At 38.5% G+C, this 26201-nt stretch overlaps 2 protein-coding genes across 2 annotated transcripts in view; one reads left to right on the top strand and one right to left on the bottom strand.

Moving 5' to 3' along the window:
* The window catches only part of LOC122971759 (collagen alpha-1(XII) chain-like), a 59191-nt gene extending 46288 nt beyond the window's left edge, over positions 1–12903 (top strand). Inside the window, exons 12-21 of the mRNA XM_044338499.1 lie at positions 3857–3889; positions 4585–4734; positions 6604–6723; positions 7499–7663; positions 8213–8362; positions 9810–9953; positions 10258–10500; positions 10708–11037; positions 11860–11942; positions 12063–12903. Coding sequence (XP_044194434.1) covers positions 3857–3889; positions 4585–4734; positions 6604–6723; positions 7499–7663; positions 8213–8362; positions 9810–9953; positions 10258–10500; positions 10708–11037; positions 11860–11942; positions 12063–12182 — 1538 coding nt within the window. The 3' untranslated portion in view covers positions 12183–12903. The remainder of the gene's footprint in view (positions 1–3856; positions 3890–4584; positions 4735–6603; positions 6724–7498; positions 7664–8212; positions 8363–9809; positions 9954–10257; positions 10501–10707; positions 11038–11859; positions 11943–12062) is intronic.
* LOC122971137 (microfibril-associated glycoprotein 4-like) overlaps positions 1–26201 on the bottom strand; it is a 750976-nt gene that overhangs the window by 466652 nt on the left and 258123 nt on the right. The gene's annotated exons all lie outside the window — the stretch shown is intronic.

Genomic DNA, 26201 nt, shown 5'->3' with positions numbered 1-26201 from the left:
TAACAGCAGTATAATCTCAGCTGCTCATCAGTGAGTTTATCCTCAGACTCGCTGATTGGTCCATCTCACTGTCAATCAATATATCAATAGCTCTGATCCTTACAAGCCAAATGAGCTGTCATGATCGGTTGTGTGTTGTCATGGTGATCCAAACCACATGTGAGCATCAAGTTTTAGTCAGTTGGTCCAAAATTTCTAAATGGATGCCCCCCCCATCCCCAGTGCAAATAACAGGCTGGAGTGTGTATGAATGAGAGGTGTGTTGGATAAACGCCCTTCATTTACTTTAGCTGTCAGTCACATGATGAAGCCGCTCAGAGCCGTTTCAGCCAGCAGCTTCCTGTCAGAAAGCACATGAAGCTGATGAAGAGATAAAGGATTCAGAGGAAACACCACATCTGATTAACATAAAAAGACACGATGAGTCCAACAGAAGAGCAGAGAGAGACGACACAGAGACAGAGACGGACGTCTACCTGGACATGGATCACCTGCTGATGCTGTTGCTGCTGCTGTGGAGCTCAGGTAAGACTCTGCTGTAATGTAAAAATACTGAGTTCAAGTCAAACAGCAGCTTTGAAAACTGCAGTAAAAGTCAACATGGTCAGTAAAATGTAGTGAAGTGTGTTCAGTAAAAGTTCTGATACTTGCTGTAATGAGTTTTATCTCTTTAACTTACAACAACAAACCAATAATTCATGTGTTCATCATCTAATAATGAAAATTCAAAGCATATAAATGTAAAATCCTGCTGACGTCTTCAGGCTGTGTTTGTGGGTCACGTGACCGTCACCTTGCAGGGACTGTGGGTATATTAAGAAGAACAGGGAGGGACTTTGAAGGCAGTTTGATTGACAGGCCAGCTCCTCATTTGTGAGGAGGTTCTTTTTTGGACTTTTCTCATTTAATAAGTGACTTTTTATTATTCTACCTCTGTGTTCATTATCAGATGGGTGACTGTGGATTGTTGGAGATGTTTATTTAGGATGTTTGGATTTTACATTATTTGATGTGTTTTAATCATTTGATGTGTTATTTTGTTGCTGTAATCTGACATAAAAGAGCTTCCATATAACAGTGTAGCCCAGTAAACATTTACATGAAAGCATCAGGAGCTACAGGAGAGTTATATCAATCAATCAATCAATCAATTTTTATTTATATAGCGCCATATCACAACAGAAGTCATCTCAAGGCACTTTTCACATAGAGCAGGTCAATTTACAGAGACCCAACAATTCCCCCATGAGCAGCACTTGGCGACAGCGGTAAGGAAAAACTCCCCTTTAACGGGTAGAAACCTCAAGCAGACCATCTGCTTTGACCGGTTGGGTTATATGTGTACTTATACATACATACTGATGCACATATACAAAATACACATCACACAGTTTCTCCTGGAAGACATTCACAGTGTTGCACTCTGATGGTGACATGAAACCTGACAGACGTAGTTGAGAAGTGAAGTTCAAGCCACTTTCACACCTGCACACACCTGACCAATCACTGCCATAAGTGGGTGAGACTGTCTGTTACAGACAACTCTTTATGAGCCACTCTGTTGTCATTTTTTCACCTTTATTTATTCAGGAGGGTTTCACTGAGAGCAATGCTGTCTGTTTCAGGAACACACTGATCTGATTCACACAGTTGCACTTACACACCTGGAAGCTGTCCAGTCCAGCAGAATTTATGTCCCCACAACATGAGGAACACAAGTACACACACACACACACACACACACACACACACACACATTGTCGCAGGTCACTTTTGGGGACATTACATAGACATTAATTTCCTGGAGACATACCCTAACCCTAACCTTTTTTAAGACTTTTTTTGTTCCTTTTAACCCTGTAAGGTCCACTGTTGCAATATTACAACAATCACTTTTAGCTGTCCTAAAACCCTTTAATTTCTGCATCAGAGGCCTACAACAACATCTGAGAGGTGAAAAAAAAAGTTTGCTCATTTATTTCTATATATTATGCTTTACAGGGTTAATAATAAAAACTATTAACATGACATTTAAAAACAAACAAATGTTTTAATGGGAACAAAATGAAGTTGAGAGGTTTTTCTGTGACAGGAAAGTGTTTAAGGACAAACTGATTAGCATCTGATGTGAGATTACAGAGTATACTTCTGTTCCCATGGCAGTGCAAGAGCATTTCTTGTCACATATAGGACTGACTGTTGCGAAACACTTTTTAAATTTTTTTCTTATCAAATATATTTGTTTGAGCCGCTTCCTGTAACTCTGTCAAGCTTTTTCTCACACTTAACCCCTAAAAGTTTCCACTTGTCATTGCTTAAAGATTGTTAAAACAATCCAAATGCTTTAAACAGAGTCTTCATTTTAAGATTTAATGATTTATGTTATGGGAACTTGAGTTTTTTTCCACAAAAGGGAAGTGAGTCCCCACAATGTGACTGTGAAGATTTATATCCTCACAATGTGAGGAATATAAGCACACACACACACACACACACACAAGCGTCTGTTGAGCTTGTGTTCATGTGTTCATCTCATCTGCTGCTCTTCAAAGAAGCAGAAAGTAGAAGCAGTGAGGTCAAGAAAAAAGGTCTTAAAGTTTCAGGCTGACCAGGCAAAGAGAGACGTTTGTTTTTCCATCTTTCTTTTTTTTTGTTGTCTTTTTACGAGGATTATTTCACCCAAAAATAATACCTCATACTGCAGTCTACCTTTACACAATCTGCAGGAATGTGAGGGAAACATGTAATATCTATAAAAATGTCATGTTTCATCCAGCTCTCTTTATTCATAGAAAATAAACTTTATTGTATTTATAATTCATATTGTATGATGAAAATATTGGTTTTACTGTGTCTTCCAGGTCAGGTATACTGTAAAATTAAATTAATACAGGTATAATAAATGTACATTTTAATACATTTACACATAGCGCAACAAAAATAAAATCACATGAGTTCCACTTGATTTAACAGCTCAGGTGGAAGTTACTGCTACTCTGCTAAACTAAGCTAAGCTAAGCTACCTTTAGCAGTAGTTTAACTGTTTTATTTGTCTCCATCATGTTTGGATTTAGCTGGAATAAGTTTACATATTATGTTACAGATAACAGCTCATGGGGAAAAAGTAACTTCATCTAGCTTTAGCTAAGACTAGCCATGGCTATATCAGCAGCTAGCTTAACTTGACAATGCTCTACAGTGTATATTGTGTAGTTCTGTGTAGTTCAGTCTAGTTGAAAGAGATTCTAGTTGGTTTTCCTCCTTAGTTAATTTCATTTGGGCAGATCTGAACACAGCAAACGTCCTCAGACCAAAATAACTTCACAGAGATCCTTTAGAGGAAGTGGTCTTGGTTCGTTTGTGATTGAAACGTGATGTGGCCTCCATCTGACCAATTACACGGCTTCAAGTTTGAGCTAAATGGCTCCCGTAACCAGGACCGCTTTGCATGCTGGGATGTTGATGAGTGAAATCAACAAGGTCCGACCTGAACTAACAAACAAGTACATTGTCTTCTTGGTATTTGGGCAGATCGGAGCTTCTTCAGGACCCTCTTCCTGTGTTTATGTTCTCGCTCCCGCCCCAGACACATCTGACCAATGAGAAGAGAGAACATTCTCACCTGGCTTTTAATGATGATTTTTGGTTCACTTAGATTTCTTTCTGTGTGTAAAGAAACAGAGCAAAGTTTACAAACTCATCCATTGATTCAGACCAGAACAAACACCTTTTCTTAAGATGTCTAGCTTGCTGTCTGTCTCTTCTAGAGCCTCCAGATGTCCAGAAACAGCTCTGTGTTTGTTCAGTTCACAGCTCTGCTCCAATCTAAATGTGAAATTTCTGATTTTCTCTCCAGGACTCCAGGCTGAAGATAAACACCAATCAACAGGTAAAAAGAGAGAATAGGCGCCTCCTTTGGAGGTGTTCAAGCATGTCCAACTGGTAGGAGACCACAGTGCAGAACACGCTGGAGAGATTATATGTATCTCATCTGGTCTGGGAACACCTCTGGATCCCCCAGGAGGACCAGCACCTAGATAAGCAGCTGAGAATGGATGAAGTTTGGTTCATGTCCAAATAGTCTCAAAACTAATGACACAGCTGTACTTTTTGTTTGGTGTTAATTGTCAAATGTCAGTGTGCTGACATACTGAACTAAGATGGTTAACATGGTAAACACTATACCTGCTAAATGTCAGCATGTTAGCATTTAGCTCAAAACACCACTGTGTACAGTCTCACAGTGCTGTTAGCATGACTGTAGACTTTCAGGATGTGTCCGAAATCCCTCCCTGGTTCACTCATTCACTACTCACTAATACACACTGTCTGCTGTGGAGTTGCACACCGCTAATTTTGGTGTCTATAAAATGCAATGCATGGTATTGTGGGATTGTTTGCAGGAAGTAGTGTTCACAACATGAACATTACTTTTTTGATCCATTGTGGAACATTTGATGCTCTACATATTGGATAAATTTGCACTTTGAAGTAAATAGTGAGTGATTTCAGACACAGCCTTAGTCTTGCTTCAACATTTGGTCTCTTGTGTCTTATATCCCACAATCCTCTGTTTTCCTCCAGGTTCTCAGTGTGAAAGCACAGCCAAGGCTGACATCGTGCTGTTGGTCGACGGATCCTATAGCATTGGCCTTACAAACTTTGCAATCATTAGGTCCTTTCTAAATCAAACAGTCAGCAACTTCGATATCGGCCCTGACAAAGTCCAGATCGGTAATATTTTTACTACTACAACTATTCACACTACTGATCCTGGTACTATTACTACTACTGCTTGTGTATAAAGTACTCAAAATACTAAAATCTTTACAGCACATTGTGAAACAAACACAGGTCCCGTACTATAAATTAGCAAAAGAGCAGAAAAATGGGACATGATAACCAGAGTAGTCAAGGCTATGGCTGATGTGAGGATAAAAGGACCATACCAGTGGTTTTACATGTTTAAGCTAAATAACTGCTGTCTGCATACAGCCTCCATTACTGCCAGTTATTTCCCAAAACATGCAGACATATTTTAGCTTTTGTATTAACTTGCAGAATTCTCAAAATGTTCAAAATGAAATGTTCAGGAGATACACCTACTTTAAAATTCAGTGCTTCATCTACTGAAACACACATTTATAACTCATAGTAATTATGATTCAGCTTGTAAAACAATCTTTTATCCAGACACTGATTTCCATGGTGAAGACATACTGTACATTCCTTCTGTGTAGATACGTGTTGGATCAGTTAGCAGGACAGATGTTCTGACTGAACAGACTCTGTGAAGCACACCACATTTCTGAACAAAACATTCTAGCTAGGAGGGATGCACAACTTTGTCATGTTGGTTCATCCACAGCATCAACTTTCTACAGTCGTTCTGTAGAAAGAGGAATTGTCTTCTTGTTGGAGCTCAAGACATTTTCTTGTCTCTTCTTCTCTAATTCTTTCTTGTTTATTAACTAGTATGTAAACTAATAAAAGCCCTCACCTTCTCCTTCCTACTCTGCTTTTATATGTCACCAGACTAGATGTCAGTGATAAAAATGGAGGAATTACAACGTTAAACTGTATTAAAAACTCACTTGACTTCTGTGTGACAACATTTAGCTCGCTTTAAACAGTGCAGGTGGTGACTGACTGACAGGTTTTTACTGTAGGTTTATGCGTTCGCTGCTGAACGTTCAGTACCATCAACCTTCATACTAGACTCGACTCAACCTGATTGGACTCAGCTGTTGCTGATACTGATATCAGCTCTCATACATACTCGCTGCCCTCAATACTTCCTGTACATGCTGAACTGCTGCCTGTATGCCGAAGAATACCGAAGAGATGCTCAGGGGCTTCAGGCTTCACCAGATTGGTTCATGAGTCATATCGTGGAAATTGTCTGAAACACAAAACACACATATGAAATAATACACAAAATACTGCTGGGTTGAAGATTAAAAAATATTGTACAATAAGAAGACAGAACACACAAAGACTTACATCAGTTCATCTCAGCGAGCAAAAAGCAAACCCCATTCTATTATAGTTGGAGAAGGAACAAAGAAATTATCTTTGATTGGTCAAATCGTACAAACTTTAGTTATGTATGTATGTTAACTAAGAGCCACATCACCTAAAGACACAAATCAGGGAAGATATGTGGCCTTTGACCCCTTAATATGTCCTGTTTACTCCAAGACACAGAGTTTTACCTTCTTGGACAGGATAGAGAAGGCCAGTGGTCCCCTCAGCAATAACAAAAGAACATGTTTGTCCAAAAGGTCGCAGAGAAAATGTATTGTTCTCACTTCACATTTGTATATTAAAATGATAAGCCAATCCTTTGGTCTTTCATTACTTTTACTGTCAGACAGTAGACTCAGGGGTTATTGGCCTGTTAGCCTGTTAGGAATGAGTGTGCATGAGACATGTGATGTGATAATAATAATAATAATACTAATAAACCAATGCATCTGATCAAGAACACTCAGTGCAAATTATCATTCTCATACTCATTATTATCATTGTTATTCTCATTATTATTTAAAAACAAAAGCTGAGTCAGTGTGTCAGTTTTACACATTTCTGTGTTTTCTGCAGGTCTGGTTCAGTACAGTGACGACCCAAAGACTGAGTGGCAGCTGAACACCCACCAGACCAAACAATCCCTGATGAGGGCCATAGCCAACCTGCCATACAAAGGAGGAAACACCTACACAGGTGATTTAACAGCACACTGTCTGATCCACACCAGCTTTACACTGTGAGGGACTGAGGCAGAGACTCTGATTAGATCCAAATATATTTACTTTCTGTATTTAGGTCTGTCAGCGGTGGAAAGTGAATATATAAGTATTTATAGTATAGAATATATTGTATGTATGGAGCAATTTGTGAATGAAATTCACTCTCTTGATCAAGAAAACTGTGTATCTGCTAACAAATAACATTTTCAGAACAGAGACGTCAGATAAAAGTTAATAAAAAGTATTGTGACTCATACTGATTCCGGAAACAGTAGAGTTACAGTAGAAATTAGATGAGCAATGATGGTAATTTGTATTATTGTTACTATCATAATATTAATAATTGTTATACTATTATGAGTGCTAATATTGTGATATTACATTTTTGTATGGTATCATGCTATAATATTATTAAGCAAAGATTGCTGAATTCATTATAGTGATAGTGATTATAATTATTATATTAACACAATCACAACATTCAAAATCATAATGATTTGAGTGTCTCACAATAGAATTTGAAGCTCTGTGATTGGATTTTTCCAACTGAAATGCATTTTGGGAGTCATAGTTAACTTTCTCTCTCAGTTTTTATGTCTACAGGCTTCTAGATTTGACTTTTTATCAGAGAAACAGATATTTTTAACAAGGTTGTGGAAGTGCTCCAACTGTCAGTCACTTAACAGTCATTGCAACAGTCAGCTTTTCAACTCTGCACCTTTTAAATCCTCTTTATTACTGTCATACAGGAAAAGCTCTGAACCACATCCTCCATAACAACTTTAAACCCAATGTGGGAATGCGTGCAGACTCCCACAAAATTGCTATCCTGATTACTGATGGAAAGTCTCAGGACGACGTATCCCTCGCCTCGCAGCACCTGAAAAACACCAGCATTGAGGTCTACGCTATTGGTATAGTGGCCATTTTACTGTGTTCCAAGTTTCAGGCCACTTAATCTGTAAAGTATCTGAGTTTTGACTTGCGTTCCACTGAATTAAATCCACTTTTCTTGTGGAAACCAAATGTACTCACAAGTCCACAGGATGCAGGGAAAATGCTGAATGAAATGACATTGCATTGAGCCTGGTCCATTACTGACTTGATGTTGTATCCCAAACTTTAACACACCTTATTACCTGCTATCACATGTATTCACGTTATACATGTTATGTACGGTCAAAATCTTGGTTTGATCTGAACTTATTTGCTGATTCCTCTACAGCACCAGTCAAAGGTTTGGTCACACTTTCTCATTCAAGTGAGTGGGAAGGTGTGTCCAAACATTTGACTGGTATTTTATATCTTAGCACATTTTCGGGGGGAACATGCATTTTAAAAACTGCCTTATAGTTTGCATTTTCCACTGTCTTAAATAATAAAAATATGTGTTCCTGCGTTCCAGCACCCAAGAACAGAATAATTTTTTAAGGTACAGTTTTGACAGTATTTCTTTCTTTCAGGTGTAAAGAATGCAAACGAGGATGAGCTGAGGGTCATCACCTCAGATCCTATTAAAAACCACGTGTACATGCTCAGTGACTTCTCATCCCTCCTGGACATCGTTGACAACCTCACCATCAACCTCTGTAACAGTACCAACAGCAGCCTAGGTAAACAAAGAGTCCATCAAGAGTCCAATTTCCAACAGCACCCTGTCCGTAAATTACATCACTTGCTGGCCTGTTTTGTTTGATTCAGTACTCCAAAAATTCAGATATTGCAGCAGCATGAGCAGTTCAACAAAGAGTCCTCTTTGGCTTTCAAAAAATCATTGTCTTCTTGCAGCTGGCGCATGTTGGATTCAAGCAGGGTTACTGTGCTGCTGTGAGATGACACTGTTTCCTCAGTGATATCAAAGTGAGGGGCAGAGGCTTCAACTTTTTTCTTTTACAGCATTCAAGACCAGGCCATAATGTTGCCCTCATTTCTTCAGCCAGCGCTATACAGGATTTTTCCTGCTCAACTCATAGGCAGGATGCTGTCAGCATTTCCCCTGTGGTCAACACAGGATGTCCCCCTCTTTGGATGGGTTTACCGGCTTGATCTTCGAATAGTTAATCTTGCCCTTGCAGTGTTCTAAAGATGAAAAACGTATGTTATTCATAGCTAAATGTGCACTTTGTGTACAGTAGTTAGGTTTTTTTTTTTCTGAGTTTTGCCATCAGGTGTCGAGCAACAATACTGAAAGTTATCAGTATCATTATAAGTGCACTGCTGAAGTCTGAGATCATCTTGAGCTGTTAAATGTTGTTTGTGTTCTCCACCTTTGGAACCCAAAGACTCTCCACTGTTAGACTACCTTCCCCCTTCTCCGGATCACCTTGAGGATCCTTCACAATCATTGCAGGAGACTGGGGCATGTCTTGTAGAGCTTGTAAGGCACTCCTCTAGGGCCTGGGGCGGAGCTTGTTTTTGCAGCCCCAGTGACATCCTGGATCTCCCTCAAGATTTGCTCCATAGTTTTAAACTAGATGCTGAGTTCTAGTGGAGATATCAAAGCCTTCTCCCAGGTGTTGTTCCCTCTCTCCTTCGCTGCAGGTGTTTTTGAGGTACCAGTCAGTTCATCTCTTTGAAGCATGCCAGGTGACCGTTTCGCTCCTGTGCAAGTAGTTTCTTGGTGGAATTGAAGGGGCCCCTGCCAATGTTAGAAAGACAGTTTTAGTCAGAGAAAAGGTATGAGTATCAGATGGGTCAATCAAGCTTGTTAGGAGATAAAGATGTCACATTTCATCAGGTATTGTTAAATACAGGTGTGCTGCTTCTTCCCGAAAGCAGTAATCTGACAGAGGAAAACAAAAAATGGGCACAAGGTCAGGCATTGGGGTCTACCAGGGTGTCATTCCTCATACTACCGCAAGATGTTGCCAGACTAAGAAATATTTGAATCCAACAAATAGCATCTTGCAATTTTTTCTGTACATTTGTGTACTTGTGTCAGGGTATGAAGGTGCTCTCTCTCTCTCTCTCTATCAATAACTTTTTTGAAGTTGAAATAATCTTTATCAGCATGAATATTGCAGTGAATACTGATGAATTTAATGATCTTTCTCTCTCCAGACTCTGTCAGGCTGGTGAATGGGACTACTATGTGTTCAGGCAGACTGGAGGTTAAGTTTAACCAGTTTAACCAGTCGTGGTCCTCAGTGTGTGAAGCTGACTTTGACCAGCAGGATGCAGAGGTGGTCTGTAGCGAGCTCAGCTGTGGGGCTCCTTCAGTCCTCCAGGGGGCGCTCTATGGAGAAGTGGAGGCTCCAATATGGACCAAAGAGTTCCAGTGTGGAGGCCATGAGTCTGCTCTCCTGGACTGTGGAAGATCAGACTCAAATAGAAGCACCTGCTCACCTGGCAAAGCTGTTGGACTCACCTGCTCAGGTAGAAGAGGAACTGCAGCTTTGATTTGGCTTCATTTCTATTCTAATGAAACTCACTTTATTCTTTTACTGATGACTCTCTTGTTTCTGTTCAGAGCCTGTCAAGTTGGTGGGAGGAGCCAGTTGCTGTGCAGGTACACTGGAGGTGAAACGAACGGAGTGGAGACCAGTGCAGTGGTCTGATTGGACCCTGAAGGAAGCAGCTGCAGTGTGTGGAGATATGGACTGTGGCTCTGCTGTTTCAATAGGAAGGACAAATAATTCCTTAGAGGAATCTGTATGGTGGATCAGATCTAACTGTGTTCAGTCTGGATATGCCCTGAGGGAATGTGCATCATCAAGTTCCTCTTCCTCCATCGTCGAGCTCATCTGCTCAGGTAAGTCCATCAGTGACATCATCGATGACAGTAATATTTTCCTTCCTCTGTCACAGTGATAGTCGATGGTTTCCATTGGACTGAACTGTAAACTTATCCAGGATGATGGCATCCTAAAGGGTAGAGAAGTTAGCTTGTTCCTGGAGGCTCATTGCTTCAAACCCCCATAAAATGCTGGTTCAGCCAATTTTCTCTCTGTGTTTACAGACCTGCTGGTTCAGCCAATCATCTCTATGTCTTCTACCATGGACGGGGTCTCCGAGGTCCAGCAGCAGGGGTTTCAGGTGCATCGGGGCTCCGACTTCACCATCAGCTGCTCCATCCAGCCTCAGTACCCAGGAGGCTCCTTCCAGCTCACCTTCACCTCCTCCAACACAACATACAGCTACACCCAGCCAGCTGTCAATCACTCTGCTGACTTCCTGTTTCCTGCTGCAGACCCCGCCCACCAAGGAAACTACAGCTGTGTTTATGACGTCTATATTTTTTCTCATAACTTCTCCTCTGAGAGCCGTCTGCTGTCTCTCACTGTCACAGGTAAGCTGAAGCAGAGTGTGAAGCTCAGTGGAACTGAGACATCACACTGACTTTGTTTCCATGTTTGTAAAACATGATAAAAAGTCATCAGGCAGCAGGACCGACCCAGCGACCTACAGAGAGCTGAGACAGAATCTGATGAAGGAACTGTAAACTGTTTCCTTCCCGGCTTCTTTAATGTTATTGAACCATAACAACTGTGTTGTAGTGAAAAGTAAAAGACAGCAAACGAGTCAGTGAAGCCACAATAATGGTACGAAACAGAGTAGATACAGAAGAGTTAAGTCAAAGGAAACTTCACTTGTTTGAGATTCTTCGAGACATCTCACCTCTCATCCTAAAAGTCTTCGTTGGGTCTGAGTGACTGGTGGGGAGTAATCCCTGTAGTTTGTTTACACTTGAAGAGTCATTAACATATGGGATGTTAAAGATAAAATATACTAACTCAACATAAAATAGTTTATTTTTCGCCCTGTACACATAATCACTTAGCTTCTTGTTGGCATATGATGTTAATACAGGTGATATTTCCAACAATACACGTATTAAGTTTAAAAACAGCTTTTTCTTGCCCAAGATTAATTTATTTGTTTCTGCTTGGATTAGAAAATGCTGGTCCTCCTTAATTGTAATGTTAGAGGTAAGACTCAAAGAAGAACAAGAAAAAGTTGAAAAAAACAGATATAGGACCAGAATATAGTACAAAACACAAAACAATGGTCCAGTTTGCTTTTCTAGCACATGCCATGTTTCTGTTGGATGGGAGTTGTTGTACTCATGATGTCATGTGATCTAATGTGATGACTGAATGTTTCTCATCAGATCCAACAGTTTTTATCATCAGACTGGTCGTCCTGCCGGTGACTCTGCTGTTGTTCATCATTGCCATCTATTTCATCCTGAAGGTACTGAACACATATTTGTTGTTTAGAGGACTGGTTGAAATGAAGCATTCAGCCTGTTTATATTGAACTGCAGAGAGGAGTAATGCAGTAACTTAGATCTGTGTTGTCATGTCTCTCCAGGCCAGCAGGGGGCAGAAGTCAGGCCCACAGGAGAACACTGAGCTGGATTCTTATAACCTCGGTGTTTCCAGAGCTGAAGGAGAGCCGGCTGAAGAGGAAGGAGCTCAGGGAGCAGAGTAGGACCTCCAAGGAGTCACACAAACATCCATCTGCTCAGTGGAGGATTTTATATTTTTTACACAAACGTTCCCTTTAAAGTAGCACTTAAATCACTGCAGAAAAGGTTTCATCTCTTTTTCCAGCCTCATGTGATAAACCAACCAGCTTTTTGCAGCCCATATCTCAAGGAGTGACGTCATATTGGACAATTCTGCACCTCATGATTTATGAGTTACCAGTGCTTCACTTGGTGTGGAATGATCAACAGCTTATATTCATGTTTGCAAGCTTTAGATATAGATATAGACATATAACATGTATAACAGACATTGCTGATTCATTTAGTTGACTTTATGACTCTTCTCTACATGTGCTACTTTTACACTTGTTTAACAACTGTTAATCAGAAGATAGTCTCACTTTAAAATACTGAACAAACAGTTTTGCAAATGTTTTACCAGGAAGGAAACGCATTCAACTCATTTGTTAGAATTACAGGATAAACACAATGAGTTCAACGCAGATTGTAAACTTAACTTTTGTTTGTCTACAAAAAACTCCAATCAGTCGACTCAGGAAAAACAAACCTCACACACATCTGCAAAACTGTCACAAAATACTCGATTTTCTGTATATACTTTTATTTTGTCATTATTAATCTCTCACGTCAACAATTATAACTTTTTTACTTTAATGTTTTATGGTCAAGAAATCATTTTCATAAAATACATCCAGTTTTTCTTCACTGCCTTTTATATACTTGAGTGTTTGAGGATAAAAATTGTGTTATTCAGCTGACGTGTAATTTTCTCTTTTTTATATTTGTTCTTTGAGTTAACGAAATTCAATAAATCAAACATTTATTGAGTCAGATCAAATGTTTCATCTTTTAGCACCACTTTCTGATCAGTCACTGTTTATAAAGGATTTATAAGCATTAATTAATGGTTAATAATTCACTTACTGATCATTTATATATAAGTTATAAGCCATTATTATGGATAACTTCTGGGTTGCAAGTAGGAAGCTGACATGAAAATTCTTTCTGACTCCTAATTAAGTCTCAACATGACATGAACGCTCAAGCTTTCATCCAGAGTCAATGTCAATGTTTATGAAAGTCAGTGTTTATGAAATAAAATCTAATAAAGATAAAATAAAACCAAAAAAAGAGAAAAAAAAACAAACTTCAAATTTCACATCTTCATTATAACATCTTAAAATCACATACAAAAAAACCCAACAAAAATATATATAACGTAAATGAGGTCTCAACACATTTCACATATATGATACAAACTGATTCATCTTCATTGACCTGACAACAAGAATGAATAAAACTGGAAAAACATCAGTGCAAAGTATTTTCATTTCATTTGAGCAGTAATCTTTGACTTTATGTTTCAAACACTCTGCCTGATGTGTGTAATCAGAACAGTTCAAACATTTGTTGTCAAAGGTTCATTATCACCACAGAGCACTGAGGTTGTGATCAGAGGCGACTCTGAAAACCCTCCCTGTTGGTGCGTTTAAGGACACTCTGACGTCTGCATTGCACTGATGGTCTCTGTTGTTACACAGAATCAAATCAAGAAAAACATTAAAAAAATGTGTTGCTGTGGACCAGATAATGTGACTTTGATCATTTCTTGCATTAAAAAAGCTCTAATATTAAATGTTACAGTGTTTCTGAGCACAACAGACAGATGTGAAAACATTCTGCTCAAAACTGTTTTACTACACTGCAATAATGCAACTAATAAAAGAAAAATGGGATAAAACAAGGTGTGGTGTCACTGGTGAATCTGCACACTTAGTGTTAATTAAAAAATAGTGAATAGTGAATATAAAGGCTTTTGGATAGTCTAAAGGTTTTAGATTCCAGATTTTTTTTATTGAGAAAAAAATAATTTTCCAAAATTATACTGAAATTAATATTGCACAATTATGAATAATTGCCAACAATACTTTGCCTCACACGGGGCACCATTTTGTTGGGCCTGTGACTTCACACACCAAAAGTCATTATATTTAGTTATATAGTTTCATCTATTAACCTTATTGATCATGAGGATCTGGTGGTTTTCCACCTTAGTTAAAGAATCCAGATGATTTTTTTACGTTATGGTCGATACTTCATATGTTTAATCAGGTCAGTATCTGAACACAAACTGGACTCAAAATCTTAACATTTACCTAAAAACATTTTGTATTTCTGCAGTTATATCCCTGATCGTGTGCAGAAGGCTGTCAAACAGCTCGTAAATTATTTAAATAATCAGACAGGTTGGACGTCAGCAGTTTGATCAGAGTCCTCTTTTAACAGGAAATGTGTTGATGTAAAGGTACATAAATCAGGGTGAAAATAATTGTATATTGATCACTTTTATATTTTAAGAATTATTTTGTGTGAAACCTAGTGTGTTTTATCCCTGACAGCAACATGGCTGCAGGGTGCATCTCTCAGTCAGTCCACCTGTAGTTTTGAGTGAAATATCTCAACAACTATTAAACAAATTGCCACCAAATGTGGTTCAAACATTCATGTTTTCCTCAAAATAAATCATAATAAGTTTGTTTCATCTAGCGCCATCATCTGGTCAAAACTCTAATTTGTCCAACACTTTTTTGTGAAAACTGGTATAAAACAAGAACAATGAGCTTGTTAACAATATGGATGGTAGAAAATCTGAATTTTGGGGGAAATAACCAGAAGCACATTTTTTAAAGCCTCGTATTGGTTGGTTTCAAATCTTAAGTATCTCATTATATCGTTAAATATTCATCCCCACAAGAACACACATGATCATTAAAAAACAGAAATACAGAAATCTCATGTGAATGAACCAAAAGTGTTCCATCTGTGTTCATGTAGGAAGCGTTACTCAGAGTAAGAAGCTGGAGGTTCTTGTTAAAGTAGCATATACTGTCATACTCTGCAGTGATGACTCACAGTGACAGAGTAGGTCTGTAGAGCTTCTCCATCCTCGTCGTAGGTTGTACGTGCTCAGCAGCTTCCCCCTCTCCTGACTCTCATCATCCAGACCCTAAATAACCCAAACGGAGAAAAAGTTCAGATTTTAACAGAAACTGAACATCCAAGCTGAAACTGACGCTTAAACATGGATATCTATATTCCAAATATATGCACATGTCCACTAAAAAGCAATTTGACTTGTGTTTCATGTACATGTTGCTGTTTTTGGACTCGGATCAGAACCATTTTTGGTCAGGGACACAACATCACTGTCCAACAAATGTTTGCTGGGTTAGATTTACTGAGTCAGTTACAGCAATACCTGACTGAGAGTTTAAGTTACATCTCTTTCTGAAACTGAAAACCCAGAGTTTCCCTCATCTCAGGGTGAAGAAATTCAGAGTTTGCACTAAACCTGCTTCCTGGAAAACACCCCAGAAAAGACACCCAGCTTGGTGTCTGAGGGCCTGATTGCTGTTTAACCCTCCTTCAGATAGAAAGTTGCTCCTCAAACCCAAATGAACAGACCCCTCCTGTAGGTTTGGGGCTGTTCTAGAGGGGATCTGACCTGCAACAGGCCAGAAACCTCCTACGGGCCTGGAGGCCTGAAGCAGGAGAGAAAAAGGATGGGGGAGGAGAGAAAGGGGAGTATGGACAGACAAACAAACAAACTATAAAATAAATCATAAATAAAAGATTTTTTAAATCTGTCTCGACCCATACTAGTTTCACCCTGTCGCATCTTCATCCCTCAGACCCCCCTCCCCACCTGACACACACACACACATGCATCTAGTATTAAGCCAATATTTTGTTTGTATTTATTATTTTTCCTTCTTGTTGTTTTGTTTGTACTGTCCCGTGTCATATGTGTTTTTGTGTTAATCACTTATGTTGCACTCAATAAAAAGAACAGTAAATAAAATTTAAAAAAACAGAAAACACACAAACAGCTCTGCAGCAGTCACTGCTGTATGTCGCAATAACTGCTGTGATGTTGCCACGGTAACAGCAGTATAATCTCAGCTGCTCATCAGTGAGTTTATCCTCAGACTCGCTGATTGGTCCATCTCACTGTCAATCAATATATCAATAGCTCTGATCCTTACAAGCCAAATGAGCTGTCATGATTGGTTGCCTGTTGTCATGGCGATCCAAACCACATGTGAGCATCAAGTTTTAGTTGGTTGGTCCAACCTTTCTAAATGGAAGCGCCCCCATCCCCAGTGCAAATAACAGGCTGGAGTGTGTATGAATGAGAGGTGCGTTGGATAAACGTCCTTCATTTACTTTAGCTGTCAGTCACATGATGAAGCCGCTCAGAGTAGTTTCTGCCAGCAGCGTCCTGTCAGAAAGCACATGAAGCTGATGAAGAGATAAAGGATTCAGAGGAAACACCACATCTGATTAATATAACAAGACACGATGAGTCCAACAGACGAGCAGAGAGAGACGACACAGAGACGGAGACGGACGTCTACCTGGACATGGATCACCTGCTGATGCTGTTGCTGCTGCTGTGGAGCTCAGGTAAGACTCTGCTGTAATGTAAAAATACTGAGTTCAAGTCAAACAGCAGCTTTGAAAACTGCAGTAAAAGTCAACATGGTCAGTAAAATGTAGTGAAGTGTGTTCAGTAAAAGTTCTGATACTTGCTGTAATGAGTTTTATCTCTTTAACTTACAACAACAAACCAATAATTCATGTGTTCATCATCTAATAATGAAAATTCAAAGCATATAAATGTAAAATCCTGCTGACGTCTTCAGGCTGTGTTTGTGGGTCACGTGACCGTCACCTTGCAGGGACTGTGGGTATATTAAGAAGAACAGGGAGGGACTTTGAAGGCAGTTTGATTGACAGGCCAGCTCCTCATTTGTGAGGAGGTTCTTTTTTGGACTTTTCTCATTTAATAAGTGACTTTTTATTATTCTACCTCTGTGTTCATTATCAGATGGGTGACTGTGGATTGTTGGAGCTGTTTATTTAGGATGTTTGGATTTTACATTATTTGATGTGTTTTAATCATTTGATGTGTTATTTTGTTGCTGTAATCTGACATAAAAGAGCTTCCATATAACAGTGTAGCCCAGTAAACATTTACATGAAAGCATCAGGAGCTACAGGAAAGTTATATGTGTACTTATACATACATACTGATGCACATATACAAAATACACATCACACAGTTTCTCCTGGAAGACATTCACAGTGTTGCACTCTGATGGTGACATGAAACCTGACAGACGTAGTTGACAAGTGAAGTTCACTTTCACACCTGCACACACCTGACCAATCACTGCTTTAAGTGGGTGAGACTGTCTGTTACAGACAACTCTTTATGAGCCACTCTGTTGTTTTTTTCCACCTTTATTTATTCAGGAGGGTTTCACTGAGAGCAATGCTGTCTGTTTCAGGAACACACTGATCACATTCACACAGTTGCACATTCACACCTGGAAGCTGTCCAGTCCAGCAGAATTTATGTCCCCACAACATGAGGAACACAAGTACACACACACACACACACACACACACACACACACACACACACATTGTCACTTTTAGGGACATTACATAGACATTAATTTCCTGGAGACATACCCTAACCCTAACCTTTTTTAAGACTTTTTTTGTTCCTTTTAACCCTGTAAGGTCCACTGTTGCAATATTACAACAATCACTTTTAGCTGTCCTAAAACCCTTTAATTTCTGCATCAGAGGCCTACAACAACATCTGAGAGGTGAAAAAAAAGTTTGCTCATTTTTTTCTATATTTAGGCTTTACAGGGTTAATAATAAAAACTATTGACATGACATTTAAAAACAAACAAAACATGTTTTAATCCTCTCAAATGTTCCTTTAAATCAGCTGCAAACTTCCTCAATGACAGAAAACAGTTTGTTTTAATGGGAACAAAATGAAGTTGAGAGGTTTTTCTGTGACAGGAAAGTGTTTAAGGACAAACTGATTAGCATCTGATGTGAGATTACAGAGTATACTTCTGTTACCATGGCAATGCAAGAGCATTTCTGGTCACATATAGGACTGACTGTTGCGAAACACTTTTTAAATTTTTTTCTTATCAAATATACGTGTTTGAGCCGCTTCCTGTAACTCTGTCAAACTTTTTCTCACACTTAACCCCTAAAAGTTTCCACTTGTCATTGCTTAAAGATTGTTAAAACAATCAAAATCCTTTAAACAGAGTCTTCATTTTAAGATTTAATGATTTATGTTATGGGAACTTGAGTTTTTTTCCACAAAAGGGAAGTGAGTCCCCACAATGTGACTGTGAAGATTTATATCCTCACAATGTGAGGAATATAAGCACGCATGCACACAGCAGCACATCATGATGCTGATATGCAATAGGGAGAGATGTGTGTTTGGATATCAGTAGGAAAAACCTTTGTTTTCATTTCCATAGCAATGTGGCTGAGGTCTTACATCTGGGACACACTGGATGCGTGAGCAGCGCGTGTGTGTCACGGAACCTCTTGTTTTTCATTTCGGCGCCCATATTAACAGATTAGAGCAGCCACACAGCCCGCGTGAGCAGAGCGTGTCACGCGCATGTCACGTGCTGCTGCTGCAGTGCGTCATCTTGAGATTCGGGGCGTGATGCGCGCGGTTCTCAGCAAAGTTAGACAGGGAAAATGATCAGTTGATAGTCATATTGACATCATAGCAGCAACATTACATCTTTCACTATGGTTTCAAATGTTTGTATCTGTGCAATGTGTCACAGACATGAAGTGTCACCACTGCGCGTCAGCCTGTGCGTACACACTGGGCCAGGGAGCCTCTCTGGTGGGGAACACCAGCCATTGAACCAATTGAAAAACGGAGATTCTTTTCTGGACTCCTGTTTGCTTTCTGTGATATTAGTTCAAACCGGGGCTCCTGCCTGTTGTTTCACCTGCTTCCAGACGGAGATTTGGTGTTGTTGTTTTCCTTATTTGTTGTCAGTTTCCCTCCTGACAGTTAGTTTGGAGGTTTGCTTGTTGGAGTGTGTTTGGCTGGTTTGGGGAACTTGTTGTTGTCTGGAGGAATTTTCTTCACTTGGAGTAGTGACAGTGGGGGTTTAACTGGCAGAATGATCAGTATAATCAATAAAAAACCCTTCCTGTGTGAGGAGTGTATGTAGCTGACACAGAAGTAGCACCAACCAGACCCCACCATGCCTGTCAGAGAAAAAGCTGCTTTCACCTCACATAATTCATTCATTTCTCCCTCATCCTTCTGCTGATCTAACAACAGGTGACACTTTCTGAAACTGCATATCAGGCTAAACTCAAAGCCCCGTCCACTGTTTAGCAGTCCAATCAAATGCAAAGGATTTGATTTAAACCCCTCTTGTAACTGTACACCACTCAAATATTCACTGGGATATACATCACATACAGAAGCTTAAGATGGTCTAACTTCATTTCATGGGGCCTTTAATATCTGAGATCTGTGAACATGGTGACATCACTAAAAAGACGTCTGATAGGTCAAAAACATGAGCAGTCAGATGATCAGACAGGAAACAAACCAACATGTTAGTTTTCCTTTAACTCTGTATGAAGCGTTTGTTGAGCTTGTGTTCATGTGTTCATCTCATCTGCTGCTCTTCAAAGAAGCAGAAAGTAGAAGCAGTGAGGTCAAGAAAAAAGGTCTTAAAGTTTCAGGCTGACCAGGCAAAGAGAGACGTTTGTTGTTCCATCATTTTTTTTTCTGTTGTTGTCTTTTTACGAGGATTATTTCACCCAAAAATAATACCTCAGTAGTATACCTGCAGTCTACCTTTACACAATCTGCAGGAATGTGAAGGAAACATGTAATATCTATAAAAATGTCATGTTTCATCCAGCTCTCTTTATTCATAGAAAATAAACTTTATTGTATTTATAATTCATATTGTATGATGAAAATATTGGTTTTACTGTGTCTTCCACTGTAAAATTAAATTGAAACAGGTATAATAAATGTACATTTTAATACATTTACACATAGCGCAACAAAAATAAAATCACATGAATTCCACTTGATTTAACAGCTCAGGTGAAAGTTACTGCTACTCTGCTAAACTAAGCTAAGCTAAGCTACCTTTAGCAGTAGTTTAACTGTCTTATTTGTCTCCATCATGTTTGGATTTAGCTGGAATAACAAACTCATTTACCAAGATCTTGGTCCAAAGTTTACATATTATTTTATAGATAACAGCTCATGGGGAAAAAGTAACTTCATTTAGCTTTAGCTAAGACTAGCCATGGCTATATCAGCAGCTAGCTTAACTTGACAATGCTCTATAGTGTATATTGTGTAGTTCTGTGTAGTTCAGTCTAGTTGAAAGAGATTCTGGTTGGTTTTCCTCCTTAGTTCATTTCATTTGGGCAGATCTGAACACAGCAAACGTCCTCAGACCAAAATAACTTCACAGAGATCCTTTAGAGGAAGTGGTCTTAGTTCATTTGTGGTGGAAACGTGATGTGGCCTCCATCTGACCAATTACACGGCTTCAAGTTTGAGCTAAATGGCTCCCGTAACCAGGACCGCTTTGCATGCTGGGATGTTGATGAGTGAAATCAACAAGGTCCAACCTGCACTAACAATCAAGTACATTGTCTTCTTGGTATTTGGGCAGATCGGAGCTTCTTCGGGACCTTCTTCCTGTGTTTATGTTCTCGCTCCCGCCCCAGACACATCTGACCAATGAGAAGAGAGAACATTCTCACCTGGCTTTTAATGATGATTTTTGGTTCACTTAGATTTCTTTCTGTGTGTAAAGAAACAGAAATAAGTTTATCATGACATCCATTGATTCAGACCATAACAAACACCTTTTCTTAAGATGTCTAGCTTGCTGTCTGTCTCTTTTAGAGCCTCCAGATGTCCAGAAACAGCTCTGTGTTTGTTCAGTTCACAGCTCTGCTCCAATCTAAATGTGAAATTTCTGATTTTCTCTCCAGGACTCCAGGCTGAAGATAAACACCAATCAACAGGTAAAAAGAGAGAAAGAGAAAATAGGCGCCTCCTTTGGAGGTGTTCAGGCTCATCCAAATGGTAGCCTTAGTCTTGCTTCAATATTTGGTCTCTTGTGTCCTATATCCCACAATCCTCTGTTTTCCTCCAGGTTCTCAGTGTGAAAGCACAGCCAAGGCTGACATCGTGCTGTTGGTTGACGAATCCTCAAGCATCAGCCCTGAAAACTTTGCAATCATTAAGTCCTTTCTAAATCAAACAGTCAGCAACTTCAACATCGGCCCTGACAAAGTCCAGATCGGTAATATTTTTACTACTCCTGGTACTATTACTACTACTGCTTGTGTATAAAGTACTCAAAATACTAAAATCTTTACAGCACGTTGTGAAACACACACAGGTCCCGTATTATAAATTAGCAAAAGAGCAGCAAAATGGGACATGATAACCAGAGTAGTCAAGGTTATGGCTGATGTGAGGATAAAAGGACCATACCAGTGGTTTTACATGTTTAAGCTAAATAACTGCTGTCTGCATACAGCCTCCATTACTGCCAGTTATTTCCCAAAACATGCAGACATATTTTAGCTTTTGTATTAACTTGCAGAATTCTCAAAATGTTCAAAATGAAATGTTCAGGTTATACACCTACCTTATAATTCAGTGCTTCATCTACTGAAACACACATTTATAACTCATAGTAATTATGATTCAGCTTGTAAAACAATCTTTTATCCAGACACTGATTTCCATGGTGGAGATATACTGTACATTCCTTCTGTGTAGGTCCGTGTTGGATCAGTTAGCAGGACAGATGTTCTGACTGAACAGACTCTGTGAAGCACACCGCATTTCTGAACAAAACATTCTAGCTAGGAGGGATGCACAACTTTGTCATGTTGGTTCATCCACAGCATCAACTTTCTACAGTCGTTCTGTAGAAAGAGGAATTGTCTTCTTGTTGGAGCTCAAGACATTTTCTTGTCCTTTCTTCCTTTCTAACTCATTTTAGTTTATTAACTAGAATGTAAACTAATAAAAGCCCTCACCTTCTCCTTCCTGCTCTGCTTTTATATGTCACCAGACTAGATGTCAGCGATAAAAATGGAGGAATTACAACGTTAAACTGTATTAAAAACTCACTTGACTTCTGTGTGACAACATTTAGCTCGCTTTAAACAGTGCAGGTGGTGACTGACTGACACGTTTTTACTGTAGGTTTATGCGTTCACTGCTGAACGTTCAGTACCATCAACCTTCATACTAGACTCGACTCAACCTGACTGGACTCAGCTGTTGCTGATACTGATATCAGCTCTCATACATACTTGCTGCCCTCAATACTTCCTGTACATGCTGAACTTCTGCCCGTATGCCAAAGAATACCAAAGAGACACTCGGGGGCTTCAGGCTTCACCAGATTGGTTCATGAGTCATATCGTGGAAATTGTCTGAAACACAAAACACACATATGAAATAATATACAAAATTCTGCTGGGTTGAAGATTAAAAAATATTGTACAATAAGAAGACAGAACACACAAAGATTTACATCAGTTCATCTCAGCGAGCAAAAAGCAAACACCATTCTATTATAGTTGGAGAAGGAACAAAGAAATTATCTTTGATTGGTCAAATCATACAAACTTCAGTTATGTATGTATGTTAACTAAGAGCCACATCACCTAAAGACACAAATCAGGGAAGATATGTGGCCTTTGACCCCTTAATATGTCCTGTTTACTCCAAGACACAGAGTTTTACCTTCTTGGGGATGAAACAGGATAGAGAAGGCCAGTGGTCCCCTCAGCAATAACAAAAGAACATGTTTGTCCAAAAGGTCACAGAGAAAATGTATTGATCTCACTTCACATTTGTATTTTAAAATGATAAGCCAATCCTTTGGTCTTTCATTACTTTTACTGTCAGACAGTAGACTCAGGGGTTATTAACCTGTTAGTCTGTTAGTCCTACTGGAATGGTCCTTTAAGTCCTTTGCTCCCTCTATACATATGCAAATTAGCACAGGAATGAGTGTGCATGAGACATGTGATGTGATAATAACAATAATAATACTAATAAACCAATGCATCTGATCAAGAACACTCAGTGCAAATTATCATTCTCATACTCATTATTATCATTGTTATTCTCATTATCATTTCAAAACAAAAGCTGGATCAGCGTGTCAGTTTTACACATTTCTGTGTTTTCTGCAGGTCTGGTTCAGTACAGTGACGACCCAAAGACGGAGTGGCAGCTGAACACCCACCAGACCAAACAATCCCTGCTGGAGGCCATAGCTACCATGCCATACAGAGGAGGAGGAACCAACACAGGTGATTTAACAGCACACTGTCTGATCCACACCAGCTTTACACTGTGAGGGACTGAGGCAGAGACTCTGATTAGATCCAAATATATTTACTTTCTGTATTTAGGTCTGTCAGCGGTGGAAAGTGAATATATAAGTATTTATATTATAGAATATATTGTATGTATGGAGCAATTTGTGAATGAAATTCACTCTCTTGATCAAGAAAACTGTATCTGCTAACAAATAACATTTTCAGAACAGAGACTTCAGATAAAGTTAATAAAAATACTGATTCTCATACTGATTCCAGAAACAGTAGAGTTAGAGTAGAAATTAGATGAGCAATGATGGTAATTTGTATTATTGTTACTATCATAATATTAATAATAATTGTAATACTATTATGATTATATATATATATATATATATATATATATATATATATATATATATATATATATATATATATATATATATATATATATATATATATTATAATTATTACATTACTACACAGTATCATGCTATGATATTATAAATAAAACATTGCTGAATGTGTTATCGTGATAGTGATTATAATAATTATAATAATACAATAACAACATTAAAAATCATAATGATTTGAGCGTCTCACAATAGAATTTGAAGCTCTGTGATTGGATGTTTCTGACTGAAATGTATTTTGGGAGTCATAGTAAACTTTCTCTCTCAGTTTTTATGTCTACACGCTTCTAGATTTGACTTTTTATCAAAGAAACAGATATTTTTAACAGAACAGAGACTTCAGATAAAGTTAATAAACAGCATTGTGACTCATACTGATTCCAGAAACGGTAGAGTTAGAGTAGAAATTAGATGAGCAATGATGGTAATTTGTATTATTGTTACTATCATAATATTAATAATTGTGATACTATTATGATTCTTAATATTGTGATATTACATTTTTGTATGGTATCATGCTATAATATTATAAAGCAAAGATTGCTGAATTCATTATAGTGATAGTGATTATAATAATTATATTGACACAATCACAACATTCAAAATCATAATGATTTGAGCGTCCCACAATAGAATTTGAAGCTCTGTGATTGGATGTTTCCAACTGAAATGCACCTTGGGAGTCATAGTAAACTTTCTCTCTCAGTTTTTATGTCTACACGCTTCTAGATTTGACTTTTTATCAAAGAAACAGATATTTTTAACAAGGTTGTGGAAGTGCTCCAACTGTCAGTCACCTAACAGTCATTGCAACAGTCAGCTTTTCAACTCTGCACCTTTTAAATCCTCTTTATTACTGTCATACAGGAAAAGCTCTGAAACACATCCTCCATAACAACTTTAAACCCAATGTGGGAATGCGTGCAGACTCCCACAAAATTGCTATCCTGATTACTGATGGAGAGTCTCAGGACGACGTATCCCTCGCCTCGCAGCACCTGAAAGATGCTGGCATTGAGATCTACGCTATTGGTATAGTGGCTGTTTTACTATGTTCCAAGTTTCAGGCCACTTAATCTGTAAAGTATCTGAGTTTTGACTTGTGTTTCACTGAATTAAATCCACTTTTCTTGTGGAAACCAAATGTACTCACAAGTCCACAGGATGCAGGGAAAATACTGAATGAAAATTTATTTGAACCTGCATTAAGCCTGATCTATTACTGACTGATGTTGTATTCCAAACTTTAACACACATTATTACCAGCTATCACATGTATACATGGTATACATGTTATGCACAGTCAAAAACTTGGTTCAATCTGGTCTTATTTGCTGATTCCTCTACAGCACCAGTCAAAGGTTTGGATACACTTTCTCATTCAAGTAAGTAGGAAGGTGTGTCCAAACGTTTGACTGGTGCTGTACATCTTATCGCATTTTTTTCTTTGGGGGGTGGGGGGGGGGGGGTGGAATGTGCTTTAAAAACGACCTTAAATTTTGCATTTTCCACTGTCTAAAATAATAAAAATATGTGTTCCTGCAGTCCAGCACCCAAGAACAGAATAATAGCAGTTTTATACATAAGCTTAGCAAAGTCCACCCATAATACTCTTCAAAATGTACTTAAACTGTATATAAGCTTTACATCAACAGTAGCATGAATGTAAATACTGTTGGCATGTAATTACAACAGAAATTATTTACAAAATACCAATATGTGCCTCAGTGGTTCTTACAACTGGTGATTGACTTTGTTGGTTTGAATAGCAAGGAAGCAGCACAGCCTCAGAAAAGTTTGTAAAGTGAAGATAAACTTTGAAATAATCTGCAACTATGAAACTACATTACTTTACCACAAAAGTAAAAGTGACATTAATATGAATTTAACATGATATTTCATGTTTGTCACAATGAAAATGTTAGCTAGAAAGACCTTTAAAATATATAATGACTACATTCGTTGTTAATATCAGTTAAGTTATTAAATCAAATTAAGCATGTTTCAAGACATTGAAAGTTACTTTTAATAGTGAGCTACAACAAACTAAAACCAGCGGCAACCCACAAAGTCAAGCTAAAAACACAAAGTATGCTTTGGCAGATGGTCAGCGATGTTGTAAAATATGATTTCTAGTTAATTGGATTTAAAATGCACAACCATCAGCATGCCCTGACAGTTCAGTTTAAAGAGCAGAAAGCAACATGAAACAACTTTTTTTTAAATTCTACCAACCAAATATTTTTCTTTGTTTTGGGTTTCATTTTTTAAGGCCCAGTTTTAACAGTATTTTTTTCTTCCAGGTATAAACAATGCAAAAGAGGATGAGCT

The sequence above is a fragment of the Thunnus albacares genome, chromosome 20 (genome assembly GCF_914725855.1).
Source record: "Thunnus albacares chromosome 20, fThuAlb1.1, whole genome shotgun sequence".
In the NCBI taxonomy this organism is placed as follows: domain Eukaryota; kingdom Metazoa; phylum Chordata; class Actinopteri; order Scombriformes; family Scombridae; genus Thunnus; species Thunnus albacares.
The sequence above is the reverse complement of the archived record's forward strand: the minus strand, read 5'-3'. Positions and strand labels throughout refer to the sequence as shown.